Source organism: Oculina patagonica, chromosome 1 (genome assembly GCF_052425735.1).
Source record: "Oculina patagonica isolate OP01 chromosome 1, crgOcupat, whole genome shotgun sequence".
NCBI classification, from domain to species: Eukaryota; Metazoa; Cnidaria; class Anthozoa; order Scleractinia; family Oculinidae; genus Oculina; species Oculina patagonica.
In genome coordinates, this window is record NC_135758.1 from 1039752 (window position 1) to 1057518 (window position 17767).

At 39.0% G+C, this 17767-nt stretch overlaps 2 protein-coding genes across 9 annotated transcripts in view; one reads left to right on the top strand and one right to left on the bottom strand.

Moving 5' to 3' along the window:
- LOC144652159 (myocyte-specific enhancer factor 2C-like) overlaps positions 1-2920 on the top strand; it is a 30699-nt gene extending 27779 nt beyond the window's left edge. For all 7 annotated transcript variants that reach the window (XM_078512202.1, XM_078512195.1, XM_078512210.1 and 4 more), the window contains exon 9: positions 363-2920. In XM_078512202.1, coding sequence (XP_078368328.1) covers positions 363-627 — 265 coding nt within the window. In that variant the 3' untranslated portion in view covers positions 628-2920. The remainder of the gene's footprint in view (positions 1-362) is intronic.
- Positions 2921-3494: 574 nt separating this feature from the next.
- LOC144647837 (uncharacterized) lies at positions 3495-13125 on the bottom strand. 2 transcript variants are annotated; one of them, XM_078507549.1, is made up of 12 exons: positions 12985-13125; positions 12104-12244; positions 10466-10552; positions 9739-9838; positions 8933-9163; positions 7772-7984; positions 7044-7148; positions 6593-6682; positions 5992-6123; positions 5226-5677; positions 4681-4783; positions 3495-3660 (listed from the first exon to the last, which is right to left on the bottom strand). In XM_078507549.1, exons 1-12 carry the CDS (start codon positions 13072-13074, stop codon positions 3593-3595), a joined length of 1812 nt encoding a protein of 603 aa, XP_078363675.1. In that variant the 5' UTR covers positions 13075-13125; the 3' UTR covers positions 3495-3592. The 2 variants fall into 2 exon arrangements, with proteins under 2 accessions (XP_078363675.1, XP_078363670.1); XM_078507544.1 differs by having other exon boundaries at positions 6593-6685.
- Positions 13126-17767: the final 4642 nt, after the last annotated feature.

Below are 17767 nucleotides of genomic sequence, written 5' to 3' on the forward strand. Positions count from 1 at the left end.
ACTCCTGCTCAGCTAATTAGTATTCATTAACTTTTGATACAGATCTCTACTGATTCGCATAACAAAACTTTGCTTTCAATTTATTGTTTTCATTTCACAAGTAGAATAAAATATTCGCGTCCGATCTGTATGGCCGTTTACAATGGCTCGCCTATCGGCTCGCCATTGTAAACGCTCATACAGATCTCCCGCTCATATTTTATCTACTACATGTAAGCCTGATAATTTTTTGAAACACAGCTCTTTCGAAAATAGACCCACCAAAATACCATTTGATCAAAAATAACCCCTGTTCCTATTTTTCGGATTTTTAACTTAGGAAGCAAAATGGTTTAATTTTTCATTTTTGCTCTCTTTTTAAGGAATGTAGCCAATTTGCTTGGGAATCGTCTTACTGTTCCCAATTCTGCTGGTGGTCCAGGCATGTCAGCTATGAACATTAAGGCTGAGCCTGCAGACAGAGACACATCGTCACCAAACTCTCGCTCATCAATATCTCCCACTTCGCCATATCAAGTCCAGCGGCGAATCATTTCCAACCGGGATGACCGCGAAATGGACAAAGATGGAGCCCCTAAGCGACCGCGCCTGGACGGCTCCATGGCTGCAGCCAATGGTTGGCGCTAAGAAAAGCCAGGATTAAGATTTTATATAACAATAGATGAATTTAGGTTTATTTGTGTTTTTGTGCTAAGAGAAGGTAATATTTCAATAATTATGTGATGCTGGCATCATGTTTACACCAAGGCTGTTACGAATTTAAATTTACAGTACTGGTTAAATAATTCCAGACTTCCCTTCGCCGTTTTATAACTAGTTCTCAAGTGAGCAGGGCCTAATATCTCTTAGGGAATGTCATGTTTGAAGACTGACTTCTCCTTAAGAGAATTATGGCGAATGTATGAGCAGTAGTGAGGAGAGGTTTGCTTGATTTGGAACGTGAAATATGAGGCTGAGTTGACTGTTGTAACATGCTGGTCATTTTTTTTAACCTTTCGTATTTGACTGCATCTTTCGTAAAAATTGTAGGTACAGTGTAGATCGCGCTTTCAGGAAAGACAACTTGGCTTCGCAAGAATAAGCGTGGAAAAAATATATTCTGTACTAGCTCTTCTTAGTTTTTGGTGCTAGTTTTCCATGGTAAACTTGTTCTTAATAGGTCGCATTGTGAAAGAAAAAACGACTTTTTCCTATAGCGGTGAATATATAGTAGTGAATTGTTGTTAGGCGCAAAATCACTATTAATTTTTTTAATTATCCAGGCCTCAAGGTTTGCTATTTATTGTAAGTTTACTAAACAGTTTGTTCACACATAGCTTTGCTTTTGTTAGGTGCTATGGCTGGTAAAGGCGCTTTCGTTGCTGTTTATTGTCAAACTTTGTCAATGATAGTTCAATTTTCGTAATCGGTTGGAGGGTAGGTCGTCTGGCCAAGTTTTTGTTATTGTAACTATTTTTCTAAAGCAGCCTTGGAATACATGAATTACATTGTTGGTTTGTTATTTGCCATTTCCATCTCTCCTTGTAAATATTACTCGAGACATATATTCAATAGAAAGTTAATTGCCGTCTCCTTTACCCCCAGCCCCCCCCCCCCCCCAAAAAAAATAGAAATAAATAAAACCACAACGGCGTTGCTTTAGACAGCACGAAACATTTATAACTTCAATTGTGACTACCGTGTAGTTTTGTATTTGCATTTAAACAATTAGTTTGCTTATGGCAATTTTGCAATTTAAAAACTTAAGGATTTTATTTCAGATATTTTTACTTTTATTATAATATGCACAAGATTTGTTCTTGTTAAAGGGGTTAATTAATTTTCAGTTAAACAGTAACGCGTGAAGCATTATGATGCATTATTTCCCTCTCATGGGGGATTTTTTTTAAGTATATAGCATGGCGCGTTATATAACATTTGATATATTCAAAATGTGTAATTATGTATAGAGAAGTAGAACTCTCTAAGAGTGCAGTTTAAAGGTGGTCATTTATGTATACTCGTCAGAAATCAGTTTTTACAGTATCCATTAGATGGCATTGAATACGATTGTGTCTCGCAGTTGACTATTGAAGAATGCCTCACTGTTAGAAGAGAGAAAAATACTTCGGATCCCGAGAGGTTAATCCGTTTTTAAGGTACTTTTCTTATTGATATTGTTTTTGGCTAATGGTCTTTCTTTTGTCGTTGACGATAAAATTTCCACATTAAGATTTTCTATGTCATTCAATTTTGGTTTATAAATTGTTTAAGTTTTTTTGCAGAATTATGGTTTCATCTTATAAAACAGAAAAATGTTCTTTTTCAGTCGTATGCGAGAACACAATGCGATTTGATTTCTGTATGTTTTGTCCAATTTAAGCCGGTAGTTTATTTGGAAACTTTTCATTTCCAAGCTGTGAATAATATAGATAGCGTAGACAGATGTAAGGGAGAACAAGTTGCTTCTGCCTTTTTGTATTGCATACCGTTTGCTCCCAAAATGACCACCTTTTTAGTCTATCAGATGCGTAAAACAGTTATGGGCAGGACCCCTATCTCGCATCTCGATTTGTTTATCTATATTTGCTTAAAAGGTATATTACAATTTTTGATACCGCGCTCGACGTACAGTGTTGGCAGAAATTGTGAAATCGATATTATACTGTAATTGTAAAAAACGTAAGTAATTATGATGTAGAACAGAGAAAGCGAAAAGTAAGATTGGTCAGCTCTCAGCAAATCAAACAGCTTTTTCCTGTCAAATACCTAAAAGTCTAATTACAAGTCTGACGTAAAAAACAGGAAAGCAAGTGATTGTACTTGCCAAGTACATTGTTAAAACGTCAAGATTTTGTAGTCGTAAATTTCTTCTTTTTGTAAAGTTTATAATTTTAGTTCTGCGTACGTTCATGAAAATAAAATATTAGAACGACAGAAAAAGTGGACGTTTCCTTGTGGTTTGTACTCGGTGGTAAAAACACAATTGAGCTCGTGTTCGCCCATAGCTGTCTGTACTAAGACCCCACCCTCGCTCCTCCAGTAGAGGGAGGGTGGGAAACACGAAAATGAAATAAAAGGGGGGCAGCTTGGGGAACGACGGGAAGGGCGAAGGTTCTATTACGCGCGCTTACTTTTTACCTCTCCCCATTTCCCAGCCCGTGCGAAACACGACAGAGGCCTCTGCCGAGGAGAGAGGACCCCACCTATAGCTCCAACCAGTGTTTTGTTTGCGCACGCCTTCCACGAGAAAGTGGCATTCAGAAACGTTTGTTTACTCGCAGACGCAGTTGCCGCTTCTGATCTATTTCTGTAACTAAATATAACGAACTGTTGCAAAATTTCTCTCTTTCTCCCAGTTCCTGCCATCTTGAGAATCTTACTCTTCGTGACGAGCCCATTACCCTGCCTCCCGCCCTCTCTTTGCCTGCCTCCCGTACCCCAACCTCGTCCTATTCTCCCCGGCTCCCGCCCCCTTGTCTACCTCCACCTACTACACACTACCCAGAAACAGATCATTTGACTTCATTTTAATATTTAAAGAAGTTTTTATCTTGTACAGTAAAGAAATATAAAAGTATCACATAAAGGTTCTAGTGCAAGGAATGTTTTTTTAGTCTGACCAATCTTCATCTTCATCATCATCCCAGTCATCATCTTCGTCATCAGAATCATCTTCGTCTGAGAAAAAGATGATCACAAACATACTTTGTAAAATTCATTAACTATTCATTAGGGTGCAAACCAATCCCAGATCACATGTACACAAATGTAAACCCCAATACAAATCAAACAATAGAATTAACTTTTAATACAGACTCCTGCTCAGCTAATTAGCATTCATTAACTTTTGATACAGATCTCTACTGATTCTCATAACAAAACTTTGCATTCAATTTATTGTTTTCATTTCACAAGTAGAATAAAATATTCGCGTCCTATCTGTATGGCCGTTTACAATGACTCGCCTATCGGCTCGCCATTGTAAACGCCCATACAGATCAGTCCCGCTCATATTTTATCTACTACTTAATAAATTGCAAGCAGACAGGCCACGAGAAATAAAAGTCTTCAACTACCAAGTTACTAAAATGCGCTCTCATGCAGCAAAGGCAAACGTTCTGAATCACTGGATGGCCGTTTTCATACTAGAGAAGAGTTACCCGTCTCGACGAGCTTCGGAAAAAATTGTGTTTCTCGTCTGGTTATGCGTCTCTAGTATAAAGACGGGCTTCCTTTCGGTATCCGTCTTTTAAGAAGCTCGTCTAGACGGGTAACTCGTCTTGTGCCCGTCTTTATACTAGAGACGCATAACCAGATCAGACGAGCAACAAAATTTTTGCCGAAGCTCGTCTAGACGGGTAACTCGTCTCTGGTATAAAAACGGCCAATCAGAAAAAATTTCAAACCAGGAAACCGGACGTTACCTGCTCTGCACACATAAGTTTAATTTATTAACCAATCAAAGCAAGACTTTGTACTATATAGGTAAATTGTCCAATCACAGACGACGTTATGCGCCGGTGCCTTCCACTGGCGGGAAAACTTAATCACTAAAAAATTTTCGCACGCCTCTCCCGAAGGGAAAACCACTTTTTGTGACGTAGACTCCCTGTTAAAATATCTTTATTATTTGAAGAACATTATTTTTTGTGGCTGCCTTTCTCCCATACCACGGAGGAAACAAAATGAAATGTTTACCTGAAGAATGCATGACTTTATGTCTTTCATCTAATGCTCGAGCCAAGTTCCCCATCATTCCTGTAAATTCTTCTTGTGGTTTTGGAGCGAGTGTTCTGTCAACCTGCGAGCAAAAAACAAGAAGAATTATTCGATCCGACTCTGAGGACACAGAAGGTAATAGGCCATTTGCGAGTTACCCTTTGCCTCTGTTTCAAAACGAGTCTACGTGCAAAACCATTGAGATGAAAATGAGTTTGATTTGCATGAAAATAGACTTGTAGGTGAAACTCATTTTCATATGAATGGTTTCGCACGTAGACTTGTTTTGAAACAGGGGCAAAGGGTAACTCGGAAATGGCCTATTAAAATATAAAAGATTTTATCATTTTTTATCGACCGTAGGTAGTGGAGGGATGGTGACACAAGATCCATTCTGATGGCGTAAGATCCGTACAGCTCTGTACAGCTAAGTCATCGGTGTGGAATTTTCTGGAATGAATCTTGCCAGAAGGGGTGAGAAGAAAAACGTCTTTTTTTACTCAGGCCAAGAAAGGATAAATTACCTTTTTCAGCTGTGGTCCCGCGAGAATACCGTCTAAAAATGATGCCGGTCCAACGTCTCCCCCTCCACCCATGCTCTCAAATCCACCCATAGTCCCACCACCCACAGCACTGTCTGTAAATTGAAAATCTAGAAGAGGCGGTGGAGGAGGAGGAGGTGGTGGTGGTGGAGGAGGTCCTGGGGGTGGAGGTGGGGGAGGCATTGATCCATCATCAGCTTCCATCGGTGAAGGTGGTGCTGCTACAGGTTGTGTCTGTGGTGGGGGTGGTGGTGGCACGGCAGGCGAGAAGAACTCATCCGAAGGATACATTGGAGGAGGAGGAGCTGGAGGAAGCGGGGCAGACGGAGCAGGCGGAGGTTCCGGGGCAAGCGGAGCAGCTGGGGCAGGCGGAGGTGCTGGAGCTGGAGGGGCCGACGGAGGAGCCACGGCAAGCTGTGGTTCCTGGACTGATTCTATCAATGGCGAAATGCGATAAAAAAATAAACATTAGTACAATCATTTTATTTTTTAAAAGACAACAGCCCTAAAGTTAGTCGCTTTTGGTGCCCTAAAGTCTTCGCCAGTCAATTAAAAAGCCTTTGTTTTAGTATTAAAACTGGACTTAAAATGACGACCTACCAGGGAGAGCATACATAATAACTGAGAAGGATTGGAGACCAATAATGGGTCGCCTCCGGCCTTTATACAAAGCTAGAAATAGTGAAGTGTTTTCCAATGTAGACGGCCACACAGCGCACGAAGTTAACAGTTAAGGGATGAGTTTTACCTTGCGGCCTGACTGCAGTCTGGCTTGCCGTAGTATCTTCTGGAGGTGGGCCTGAGTCTCTTTTTTTATCCTTTGTTTTAGCCTTCACATCAGAATCCTTCGCACTCTTCTTAAAAAGCCCGCCAAAAAGACCTGGCGAGTAGATTGAAATCGTTTATTTATTACCATCGAGTGAGAATATAGCATGGAGTGTTGAGGCATTCATTTAGAGAAATCCCTATCATCGCGCATAAATTTTGTAAGAGAGTGCTCTTCGTGCTGCGAGGTTAAAAAAATGTAAGCAAAGCGGATCCCACTCAGAGTTTCCTTGGCGGGAAACAGTTTTATTTTTAGATGTCATGTGACCTCGAAGTAGCCAATAAAACCTCTCGTTTTTGGGGAAAAATTCCAACTTAATGACAACAAAAATTATCAACAAAACCGTATAAATGGTGGCGAACCGACAATTTTACCATACGTTATTGATATACCAGGTAAGGTTAGGATTTTTTATTTTAGTTTAATAAATTCTGTGTTCGAACAACATGTAGCCTGATAGTCAACTGACTTGGACTGCAGCTTTCGGAACGCTTCATTCTGTCGCTTGACTTTCTTTATTTACCTTTTTTTTCCTTTTTCTGTTTCTTTGCTTTCTTGTCTTCGACTTCTGCTTCTATTGGAGGTAAGGTAGATTGATCTGAGGATTCCACCACTTCTGTCGGGAAAAAAGGAAATATTAGCGTAATAAAAGTCAATCAGAGGTTCAAACAAGAAGAGAAAACATGTGACAGGCGCTAGGCATTCAGCGCGGGAAAGAATGTGTACTCGGTGCAAAGCGCGGGAGATATTTTGACCATGGTGCCGTTTTTCACCTGATTGGACAAAGTAACAACATCTTTGTTCTAATTGGCTAGCAATCAACGCAAGACGAAATGAAGCACTTATAGAAAGTCATTTAGAACATCTTACTCATACATAACTAAAAGTTAGAATGAAATTTTAATCACCAGTCTTTTTTTTCGGTCTCAGTTTGCAGTGACTTTTGCAAGAATATACTGAACCTATGCTATAACCTTTCTGTTGTCTTGTAGAAATGCGCTCATAAATGGGTTCTTCGTCTTTCTGTTGTCTTTTTGGTGGAGGAGGGGCTACCTCATAATTTCCTGGCCTCATAGAATCTAACAAAAGAATAAGAATACAAGTTATAACCAATAACTAAATCAACGCACAACTTATTACTTGTGCGTGCCCTAAAATGATCTAAAAACAGGAGCCATAATCGGGTACGGAGACCGTAAGCGCGAGATCCAGGCTGTCCCCATAATAAAGGACAATTTTGCTATTTTTAGAACAAATTGCGCCGTCTTCGACGTCACAAACAAATCGCAGCGCTTCGGGCGCGTACCACGCGTGATGGCGCAATTTGTGCTAAAAAGAGCAAAATTGTTCCATATCATGGGGACAACCCCCAATAATGAAATAGCACGCGCTTACAGTCAACGTCCCCGATTATGGCTCCTGCCTAAATAACATTTATCTATTGTCCTAAATCTTCGATAAATCTTGTGACTTGATGGACGAAATAAGAAGGATTTTACACAACTACAGGCCCATAACCTTTACTCCAGTTGCAATACGCATTGAAAGAGTGCACTGAGAAAGTTCGGATTTCTAAAGGGAACCTTATCTGTTGGATCCGAAACAAAATTGCGATCGAGACCATTGGGAATTCCTTGTCATCGGCGTTTGGCATGTGCATTCTTCAAATTGCGTAATTTTTTGGTTTCTATGTTTGATTTACCATAGGTAGGGGCCTCAGCTCTCCTTTGCGTGTTTTTTTCCGGCGGTCTTCTGGACTGCGGTGCAGTGGAATACACCCCTTCGCCGGGCCTAGTAGCCTGGGGCGAGGCGCTGACATTTCGAGTTGGTGCCATTCCTCTCGGCGTTCCCCTCCGCATTTGCATTGAAGCCTGGGGAGCCAATTGGCGCATTGGTCCCGGTGCCCTGGGACGAGCTAGTTTAAAGACAGAGAATTGTTAAGGCAGCCAGGTGGTGTAGCTGTCACGCAACGCTTCTGTAGCGTGACGAACTAAATAATGGATGTGAAATAGATTATTTAACAGTCTGATCTCTACATATCGCTTCTTTGCTTCTTGTCATTCTCGTCCCCATAGCCTTTTCGATTCTCTTAGTCGGCTGGGCCTAGGCACGAGTAAACGAAGGGCTCTGGAGACACAGAATTTTCAGTCCTTGATTCTAGGACTTCCGGTCTTCGTATATGCAGTCATGATGTTTCAAAAGAATGTATGAGATGGTCGTTATGTTTTTGACTTTCGTTTAGGAATTCTTTGTTCCAAACAGCCAATCAAAATAAGTCGAATTAATTCAAAAATTCTATGTCCCCAGAGCCCTCCGTTTTCTCGTGCCAAGGCCCATCCGGCTAATAGAAACGAAAGGGCTATGGGGACGAAATGCAGAGACCTGGCAAGCTGGGAGAAGTCCTGGAACGTGTCATGAAATTTGTTATTTTGTTTAATCTATGTCACTTAAATAAATTTCATTCATCGTTTGTACAAAAAGCTATCTGCAAAATGTGTTTTCAAGAGCTTCACTTTGTAATAATAATAATAATAATAATAATTTTAATTTTAATTTTTTTATCCAAAAAGAGGAACGCAGTTTCTGCTCTTTTGAAACAGGAATCAGACTTTAAACTAAAAACCTACTTGATTTGTCTATAATCCTCATTCTTGTTCCCAAAATTTTAAAATCCTTAAATTTTCCAAACGACTTTGATAGAGAAGTTCATGTTACAGAAGCCTCCCTGATCTCGATCTGTACGCCTCCATGGCGGTAAACCAGACTGGGGATGGTGGGGAGAGGGGAGGGAGGGGGAGCATTTAAAAGTGAAAAAGATGCAGTAAGGTTAGTTAGTATTAAATGATAGATCTTTGTCTCTTACGGCCCATCATTTGGGGTCCCATCATCATTGGCTGAGCAAACGAACCGCGGCCGGGAACAGTCTGGTAACGAACCACTTGGACGCCGCGTCCCATGGGACCGCCAACCATTGACTGCATTTGCTGCAATTTCTGCCATTGTTGCATCTGTTGCAATTGCTGCAATTGCTGCATCTGTTGCATCTGCTGCATCTGTTGCATTTGCTGAGCCATCAGTTTCCGTTCACGAGCCTCTGAAAAGCGTGACAGTAAAGTAAAAGATTGTGTGATACTAATCGAAAAAGTGCGTGACAACAACAGTCCGATGTAATTCAATGGCATAAAAAAACAGCTTTTAGCTAATAGCTCGGTTTTCTAATGTCGTAACGCAAAATCAACGACCTGGCTACTCAGAACAAATGCGAGAAACTTAACGAAATATTTAGACCGCAAATGCAGAAACATGCAACGCTTGAAAGGCAGGTCACAATTGGTTTTTATTTTTTAGCTCATTGGTTAAAAAATCATCAATGCTTTGATAAGTGTTTGCGCATTTCACCCGGTTTGGACGCTTCAAAACAAGTACACCAGTGTGCAAAATAAAATAATTGAGAAAAATTGTACACGCTCTAAACCAAGCGAAGTTCAAGAAAATACAGCATGAATGCGAATCAAATTACTCAGCGATGTATGAAGAGGCTAAATTGGAGAAGAGGGTAGTTTAAAGCTGCTCCTTTTTGGCTTAGAAGATAGGATCTCTGCTGTGAAAGCAATTTGCTTTAATTTCATTGTAGCTTCAAAATAAGATTGTAACTCAGTTTTCACAAACCTTGCTTTTTTCGTTTGAAGTCTTTGATCCTTTCCTTTATGGCAGAACGGAAAGCAGACGCCTCAATCTCGTCACTGAAGTTTAACCCTGCTCGACAATCCTGAAAAAGAAAAAAAAGTTTGATATCAAATTTGGAATGTTTTAATTTCGTTTTGTACTTCATTTGTAAATTCAGCGTAAGCTTCTTATTTGCCTAACGTTTCTACTGGTGTTGTAGATGACATATATTATAAATATCAACTGCAGATTAAAAAATCTTTGTAGTTAAGTGTTTATCCTCGAAATCCTAGGTATTAGGGGTTCATTGGCCGTTGTTGTTCAACATCTGTAATTACGAACTCCAACCACCAAACAACAATCAAATATTTAGTAACTGTTAAATCTCTGTCAAAATCTATTTATTACTTCAATCAATTTCCGCCGCCTCGTTGGGAATGGTGCTGAATCTCAGCTCGTCATATTTTAACAAAGAACTAAAATTTCTGCTATATTTGAAACATTTGGCATTAGTATTTCTTTTAAAATTTGCCTAGCTTATATTTTAACCTACATACACCCTTGATACTTGAGCTTTTTCTAGTCTATTTTCCTTAGTTCTTATTTCTATTTGGAATTTAAACGTGAAAATGTGCTCGGCGAGTTCTGACAAAAGAAAAGATGGCGGATTTTTGCCTGAAGTATCACTACCTTTGCAATATTTGTTACCAAGTATAAATTACACACTCACATGTGCATTGAATGTGTGGAAGGTCGGTGTAGCCGCTCTGTATTTAAATTGTTTGTACAGCTCTTGCTCCCAATTAACTTCCTGATTCTGTGTCAAGAAGAGAAAACAAAACCTTCAAAAGACAGAGTTGTTCCAGGCGCTCTTATAAAGTAAATGTAAAAATTGTGTAGATAAAAAGACCCAGTTCTGTATACAATCATATAACAGTGTGCCTTGAAAAGTCTTCAAAAACTATTATTGGTACATTACTAGTTACTTTTCACGCACAGTTTGCGATTCAAAGATTCGGCACAGTCAAACTTAGTTTTTGCTATATCGTGTTACCATTTTGATTACAATAATAATGTGAATAAAACCAAAATGCTACACAAAAGAAAGCATTGTCAAGTGAATTTCACATTTGTTTTATCGCGATAATCTAAGACTTTAATTAAAAGCTTTTAAATAATAATCTTTCCTATCAAGGCATTTAGCGAAAGAGTTAAATTACGCGCCGAAATATAAACTAACCCCCATGTAGACATGTGTTTCAATAAAGAGCAATTTGATCAGGAGAGGTTTTCACGCTAGACGCTCAAAAAAATGTGAAAATAATACCGGAGTGCTATTTTGATTAGAGCTGGTATGAGGAAGAATTTTTTGGTTAAAAACTGTTTGAAAAATGATAGGTTATTTATTCTAGCTTTAGAAAAGCAAGAAACTTGTAACATAGAGAAATGGGTCTATTACTAGTTGTACCTATCGGTAAGTGCCAACGAGCGAAATACTCATGTTTGTTCATAAGAACAGATATTGAATGGTTTTTGATAGAACTACATTGTATTTTAGGTAATATGCAATAAAAGGGCTATTTCTCTGGTGTTCATAAATTATAATAGGCCAATCAGATCTCAAATAAAACTGATCATTATATTTCATTAGCAAGCAAACAATCATGCACCGATGCTGTGCCGAAGACAGAAGCAATTTGCCTGCGAGACTTCGTAATAAACCACAATTTTAGTGAGAAACGAGTTTATTAATCGAGTTGTCATTTATGTAAAGGGAGTTTGTTTTACTATAAACAGCTTTTAAAAATGCAGTGTAATGGTGGATTTCCACTGACGCGTAAATTTTTACGTGCGTGAAAAAAATTAGAGACAATGTATGAACGGCCTGCGTAAACGTGTACGCAAGCCGTTCATACATTGTCTCTAATTTTTTTACGCACGTAAAAAATTACGCGTCAGTGGAAATCCACCATAATGCTGTACACAAGTCGTTCATACATTGTCTCTAAATTTTTTTACGCACGTAAACGCACATAAAAAATTACGCGTCAGTGGAAATCCACCTTAAGCTCAGTTCACACTTGTACGCTGAGCCAGGCATATTTAAACATAAGCGTAAAAAACGTGTGTGAACCGACATGACATAGGCTCAGGAGAGATAAACTTTTTCTCGTTCTAACTTGATGTGACTCGCATCATGCAATGATTATCAGCATTTTGAATCGCACTGCGCTTGCGTATATTTCGCCTTATGCTTGTGCTTAAAGTAAGAGTGAACATCCTTGTGGTTATGCTTGCGCTTCTCCTTGTACCTATCACACAAGTGTGAAACAGGCTTTTGAAAGTTTCTTTTACTGATAGTACTTACAAAGAGGTCCACAACTCTAATGTAGTAGGATTTTAGTGAACCATCTTTCACAAGACAAGCCACTCCTGTAACGATGTGAGTCCATCGAGTTCGGTCCTTTGGTAAAGCAAGGAACAGTTGAACAACGCCTGTTGCTAGAGACTGAAAAAAAGGAAAACACGTCAAGCTTAGCTAGCTACCGTGTCACGTTAACATTGTATGAAATGTCCAAACTTATCGTGACAAGAAGTACATAAGGACAGACAAAAAAGGAAAAGTTGCTCCATTATAAAGGCTTTACATCCAGCAGCCCACTTGAACTAATCTTGTTACTATTTTGTCCTGTTTTGAAGATATTATTCGTGAATGAGTTAAACTCGCATACAGAATTGCGTTGGGAGGCCAAACTGATTCACAAGTTTACTCGCAAGTGCACGAAAGTTTCAAAAGCCATATAAAAAACCATTTCAAGGCGGTCAAAATAAAACCAACATGCAAACGAATGAAGTGCGATCAACTTGTGACTTGCGTTGTGTGCCAAACGGTGAAATACTTTCGCCAACTTGCGTGCAAATTTAAAACCCGACCAATATGAACGTAAGTCCACGCAAGTGCACGCAAGTCTTGGCCAAAATTTGCGTCTTTCTGCGACTCCGTTTGGCCAAGCGTTAACAACCATTTGAAAAACAGTTTTTTAAACGTACTCGCAAATTTTTCTATTATGTTTTGATACCATAACTCTGATACTGAAATCGAGCTTCTCCGGCTTACAATTTCCCACATTTAAGATTTGTGACTGAAGAACTTTGGTTCATAGAAAGTTTGTATGGTTGCGGAAAACTACTGCAAAGAGGTCGCAACTAAATTAGCGACCTGTTAAATCCTGTCTTTAAAATACTCACGTATCTCTTTTGTCCTAATATGTCGCGAATTTTGTCATTTTCATCGTCTGTAAGTAAAACAGAGGGAGCATGTTTCTTCTTTGCCGACATTACAAATCGTGGCTGGTGAGCGGCAAGAAAATTTCTTCTACAAGCTTTACTACGAATGTGTCTGTTTGTTGACGTCAGTTAAATGCTATAGACCATAAGCGCGCGCGACTGGCTTAAGACAAACTTAAGACAAATCTACGTGAACATTATCAGAAAGTTTTGGTTCGCTAAGAGAAATTGTCGGCTAGAATATTCTCAATTTCTTTTATAAATTTCTTGGCTGGTTAAACCAGGGTATTCGTGGCAGATGTGATACTTAGCTTTGTTTCCTCCCGAACTTCGATCAAAGCGTATTTCTTTTTCGTGCGCGCGAGCAAATGCATATACAGGGAAAAACATAAGATATCGCGCGCACTGATTGCATGGTATTATTGTCCGATTATAGAAGTTTTGACGTACTCCTACATGGAATTATGGACCAGTTACCTGCCAGTCTGCCCGCTGGAGCCGATTTCTGTTGTTTAATTGTGATAATTCCAAGTTTCTTTTTTAGAAATAACTTATTATGTGTTTATTTCCTTGCCCCCCTGCACATATTTACCCGTGGAGTCTTAAAGTTTACAGTTCATGCAAGTGCGTATTACGGACCTCTGAAATTTCTTGAAGGCTTAATGAAACCTAAAGGCAAATAAAGTTTATAGTTTATATCACTGAAAATAATATGGCTCAGCAGAATTTTGACCATATAACTTGCGGTGTAACGACGTCCCTACTGGCGAACACTAAGGCCCAGGTCAAACGTCGAACTAGTACTTCACATGAGACGAACTTAATTGCAGTTTTGGTCGACCCAAACAGGTAAAGCTCGACCGTTGGGTCAAACGTCGACTGAGATAATTCGACCGTCGAACCAATTCAGAGCAGGGGCCGGTGTTGGTCGATCTTAATTCAGTCGGACGAACTCAACTGAGTCAAACGTCGAAGTTATCATGAACTTAATTCGCTCAGTTTAATTCATTTCATGTGAAGCTCGACGTTGGGTCCGGGCCTAAATTTTTCACCTCCAGAATTTGTGATATAAAAACCAAGATTTCCCAGGTTTTTCACTGAGCTTGATCAGTGCAGCTGTCTTGTCTACGAAATTGCAATCAAAACAGACAACAGTTCACAGCTGCTTTGTTTGTTTAAAGCAGCTAAAAAAATCTTTAACCTTTGGTAGAAAATAAAAACTTCTTTTGTTGTTTCAGGTGAAATATTAGTTTTGTGATTTTGAGTCACTGGAAAGACCAAAGCAAAGATAATCATTATGGTAGCCTTACAGATAAAACTCAGAGAACTTATGCAATTTATGGAATATTGGGCGTCCCGGTAGCTATTCAAGAAAAATAAACAATACATCAAAATTATTTCTTCGAAGGGACAAAATTTTGAAACCGGCATTGTATTTTAAGGCAATTATGGAAAAGTGAACAATAAAACCGGTTATTGCATTAAAAGCAGTGAGTAAATTCTAATAAGTTAAATTAAATTTCATTTGACTTTGTAAAGAGCTATTCAAGTGCCTCGTGACTTGCATTGATAATATTTTATTAAATTTTGTGCAAAAAGAATTCATTTTATCTGTCCTGTCCCTTGTTTATACCCGTCTAAATTCGCAAGACAGAAGACAACCATTTCGAAGAGGATTGAGATCCCAGGTAGATATATTAATGTTATTTTCTGGGGATTTCGAGTAAAATGAATGAGAGTACGGTTCCTTTCGTGATAAACGCGGCTTTTAACCTTCCCTTCTGTCTGATTGCCGCAGTTGGCAATTCTCTGATACTGGTGTCTTTCGCTCGAACTCCATCCCTCTTTACACCGTCGAATGTTCTGTTGATCGCGCTCGCGATGTCTGACCTCTGCGTTGGGTTGATTGTGCAACCAGTCTATATCGCATGGAAATTTCACCAGCACATGAATCAAACACCAGCAATGGTTGGAATCCTGGGGAAAGCGTGTTTCTTTGTATCCAGTATGTCATGCGCTGTCTCTTTCTGCATCGCGTCGTCTTTAAGCATCGACAGATACCTCGCTGTTTATCTACATTTGAGGTACAATGGCATAGTCACCGTGCGAAGAGTAAGCTACTTTGTTGCTTGTGTGTGGTTTGCTTGCCTAGTTGTTGCATCTCTTTGTGTTTGGCGATCTGGTTACTTTGATTTTATCGCCACACCCGTGGCTTTTCTGTGCCTCCTCGTGAATGCAGTGCTGTATTTCAAAATCTACCGTGTGGTGCGACGTCATCAGATTCAAGTCTGGAATCAGCTAACCGCCTTTTATACTGGCTCACCAAATAACATGACAACTGGATTTAAACGTTCTTTTGTTAACATTTTCTACCTATATTTAGTTTGTTTAGTATGTTATGTACCATACCTGGCCACTGCCGTAAATGTTTCTATTCAAGGCGGAATGGATGCTCCGTTACCAGCAAAGCTTGCATTTGAAGTTTCGTGGACAATTGCCTACATCAACTCCTCACTAAACCCGTTACTGTTTTCATGGCGACTGAAGAACGTTCGGGCCGCGGTTAAAAGTACTTTAAAGGAAATGTTATGTTAATTTATTTCCTGAGGGGAAAAAAAGCAAAATCCCTCAGAGCGGAAGTTTAGAAATTTTCGAAGTACCAATCGGAACGTCATAGGTTTGACTCCTGTTAGGAGTCCGAGTTTGATTATAGTCCTTTAAAATACTCCTTTTAGTTAGTAGAGCGTGAATTGAGAAAAAAAAAACAAACAAACAAAAACAAGAAAACAAACAAAAAAAACACTGAAGTGGAAAAATGGCCGCGCGACATCTGGGTGCGAAACGCGCGAAGAAAAGAGCGTCTTTTCCCCAGATTACGTGCGGCCATTTTTCCACTAGCGGTTTTTTTCGCTTTACGCTCGACGGACAAAGAAAAAAAGAAACTGCTCGTCTTTTTCACTGACCTTTGTAAACCAACAAAGCCAATAAAAAGTCGAGTCGACTTTTCATTGGCTTCGTTGGCCAAAGTTGATCAAAACACTTTTATTCACGGGAAAAATTCAGAAGAAAAAACTTTTGTTTCGCTGTCAACAAGGTTAAGGCTAAATCACTTCTGTTTTCGATCTGTTTCTGGGATTTGATCGGAAGCTATTATGGAAATTCCCGCCACACAGCTCTACCAAGGCCTGCAATTCAATTCAGTCGTTTAAAATTGATATTCTCAGTTCTTTAAATTTTTTCCCAGTTTTCCTGTTTAGTAGAAAGGTTCCTGCCGTTTAAAAACAATAACACAGATCATCGTTGTTCAATTTAACACTGATTTTTTCTTGTGGAGTTCATTTTCGATGTCGTTCCTGTGAATGTTTCGAAACTCTATTGTTAAGAATCGGTGAAGTCAAAATACAATAGACAACCAGACTAATACAATTCTTAGAATTCTTAAGACAGGAATAAGACAAACAAACATGCCACCAGATACACATACGCCTTTGTTGAAAACAAAACCATAATAAAAACGTCAGTTACATGTTGCAAAACGCTGGTTTAGACATAAGGCTAAAATAAGCTATTTCGTTCGCTTTTATTAGTCAGAGTCAATTTAAATTTTTTGGCATTTTTCATATACATGGTTTTCCCTGGACAAACTAGAATATATAACGTTTCTTATTCTTCGGGTCCATCGAAAATAAGAACACCGGATTAAAGAAGAACACGGCTCGTTTCTCAAAAATAACAAAGTTTCACGGTTCATCACACTGAATCACGGGCACAACAAACAGAACCCCGTTCAAAACAGAACCCATTCTAATGCAACGTAACCGGTCTCAGAGCGAATATAACTATGTCTTAGTTCTATTCTTCGCTGTTGTAATATTTCAATCTATATTCTTCATATGACATATCAGTCAGCCAATTTTATACGCTTGCATTCAACGGAGATTCACTTAATCTAGCCGCAACCTCCTACGAATTGTTTAGACACAATTAAACATTTAGGTACCAGTATTTTACCTTGACGTGGGAACACCTACAGAGACAAAATATTTATACATTTTCCCTTGTAAACTGGAAAAATATTGAAGGATCGGAGAAAGGAAAGGTGTTTAATAGTTTTTCAACAACATCAACGGGCTCAAGTTGAATTGGCCTTCATGTATGTTGCACTACTTTGAATTACTTTTAAATTCTTTGTGAGCAATTCATTTTCGTTGCCCTTTGGTCCTAAGCAGTTTGACTTCACTTGAATCTGAAACAAGTCGAGTCGATCCTTCTTGACTCTGTTGAACTGACGGCATACTGAGTAATTTGTGTATAGCTTTCGAAAATTTGTTTTTAATGGGTCTTTTAGCGAAGAATGTTTATGCTTTCTCGCGTTGGATCGACTTAGTCTTGTAAAATGGCAGTTTTCTAGTTTAGTAAAGAATTCTTAAAAATATTCAAATACAAAACAAAGTGAAGAATAAAATCACTTAAATAAAAATCGTAACTTGTATTGAACTTAATAAGTTCCCAGAAATGTTAATTTGATTTACCATTGACTGCTAAAGCTGTCTTCAAGCTTCAGATGGAACACTAACTTTGTTAGCTATAACGGGTAGCTTCATAAATATTACATAATTGACACAAAGGCGACTAATTGCTTTTGTTCTTAACTGGCTATTCCCCTCTATGGCCCAACAATAGACATTGTTGTTTGTATTAAGTGAGGGATCAACCCCTCCAGCTGGCCGTTCTGTAACCCCTA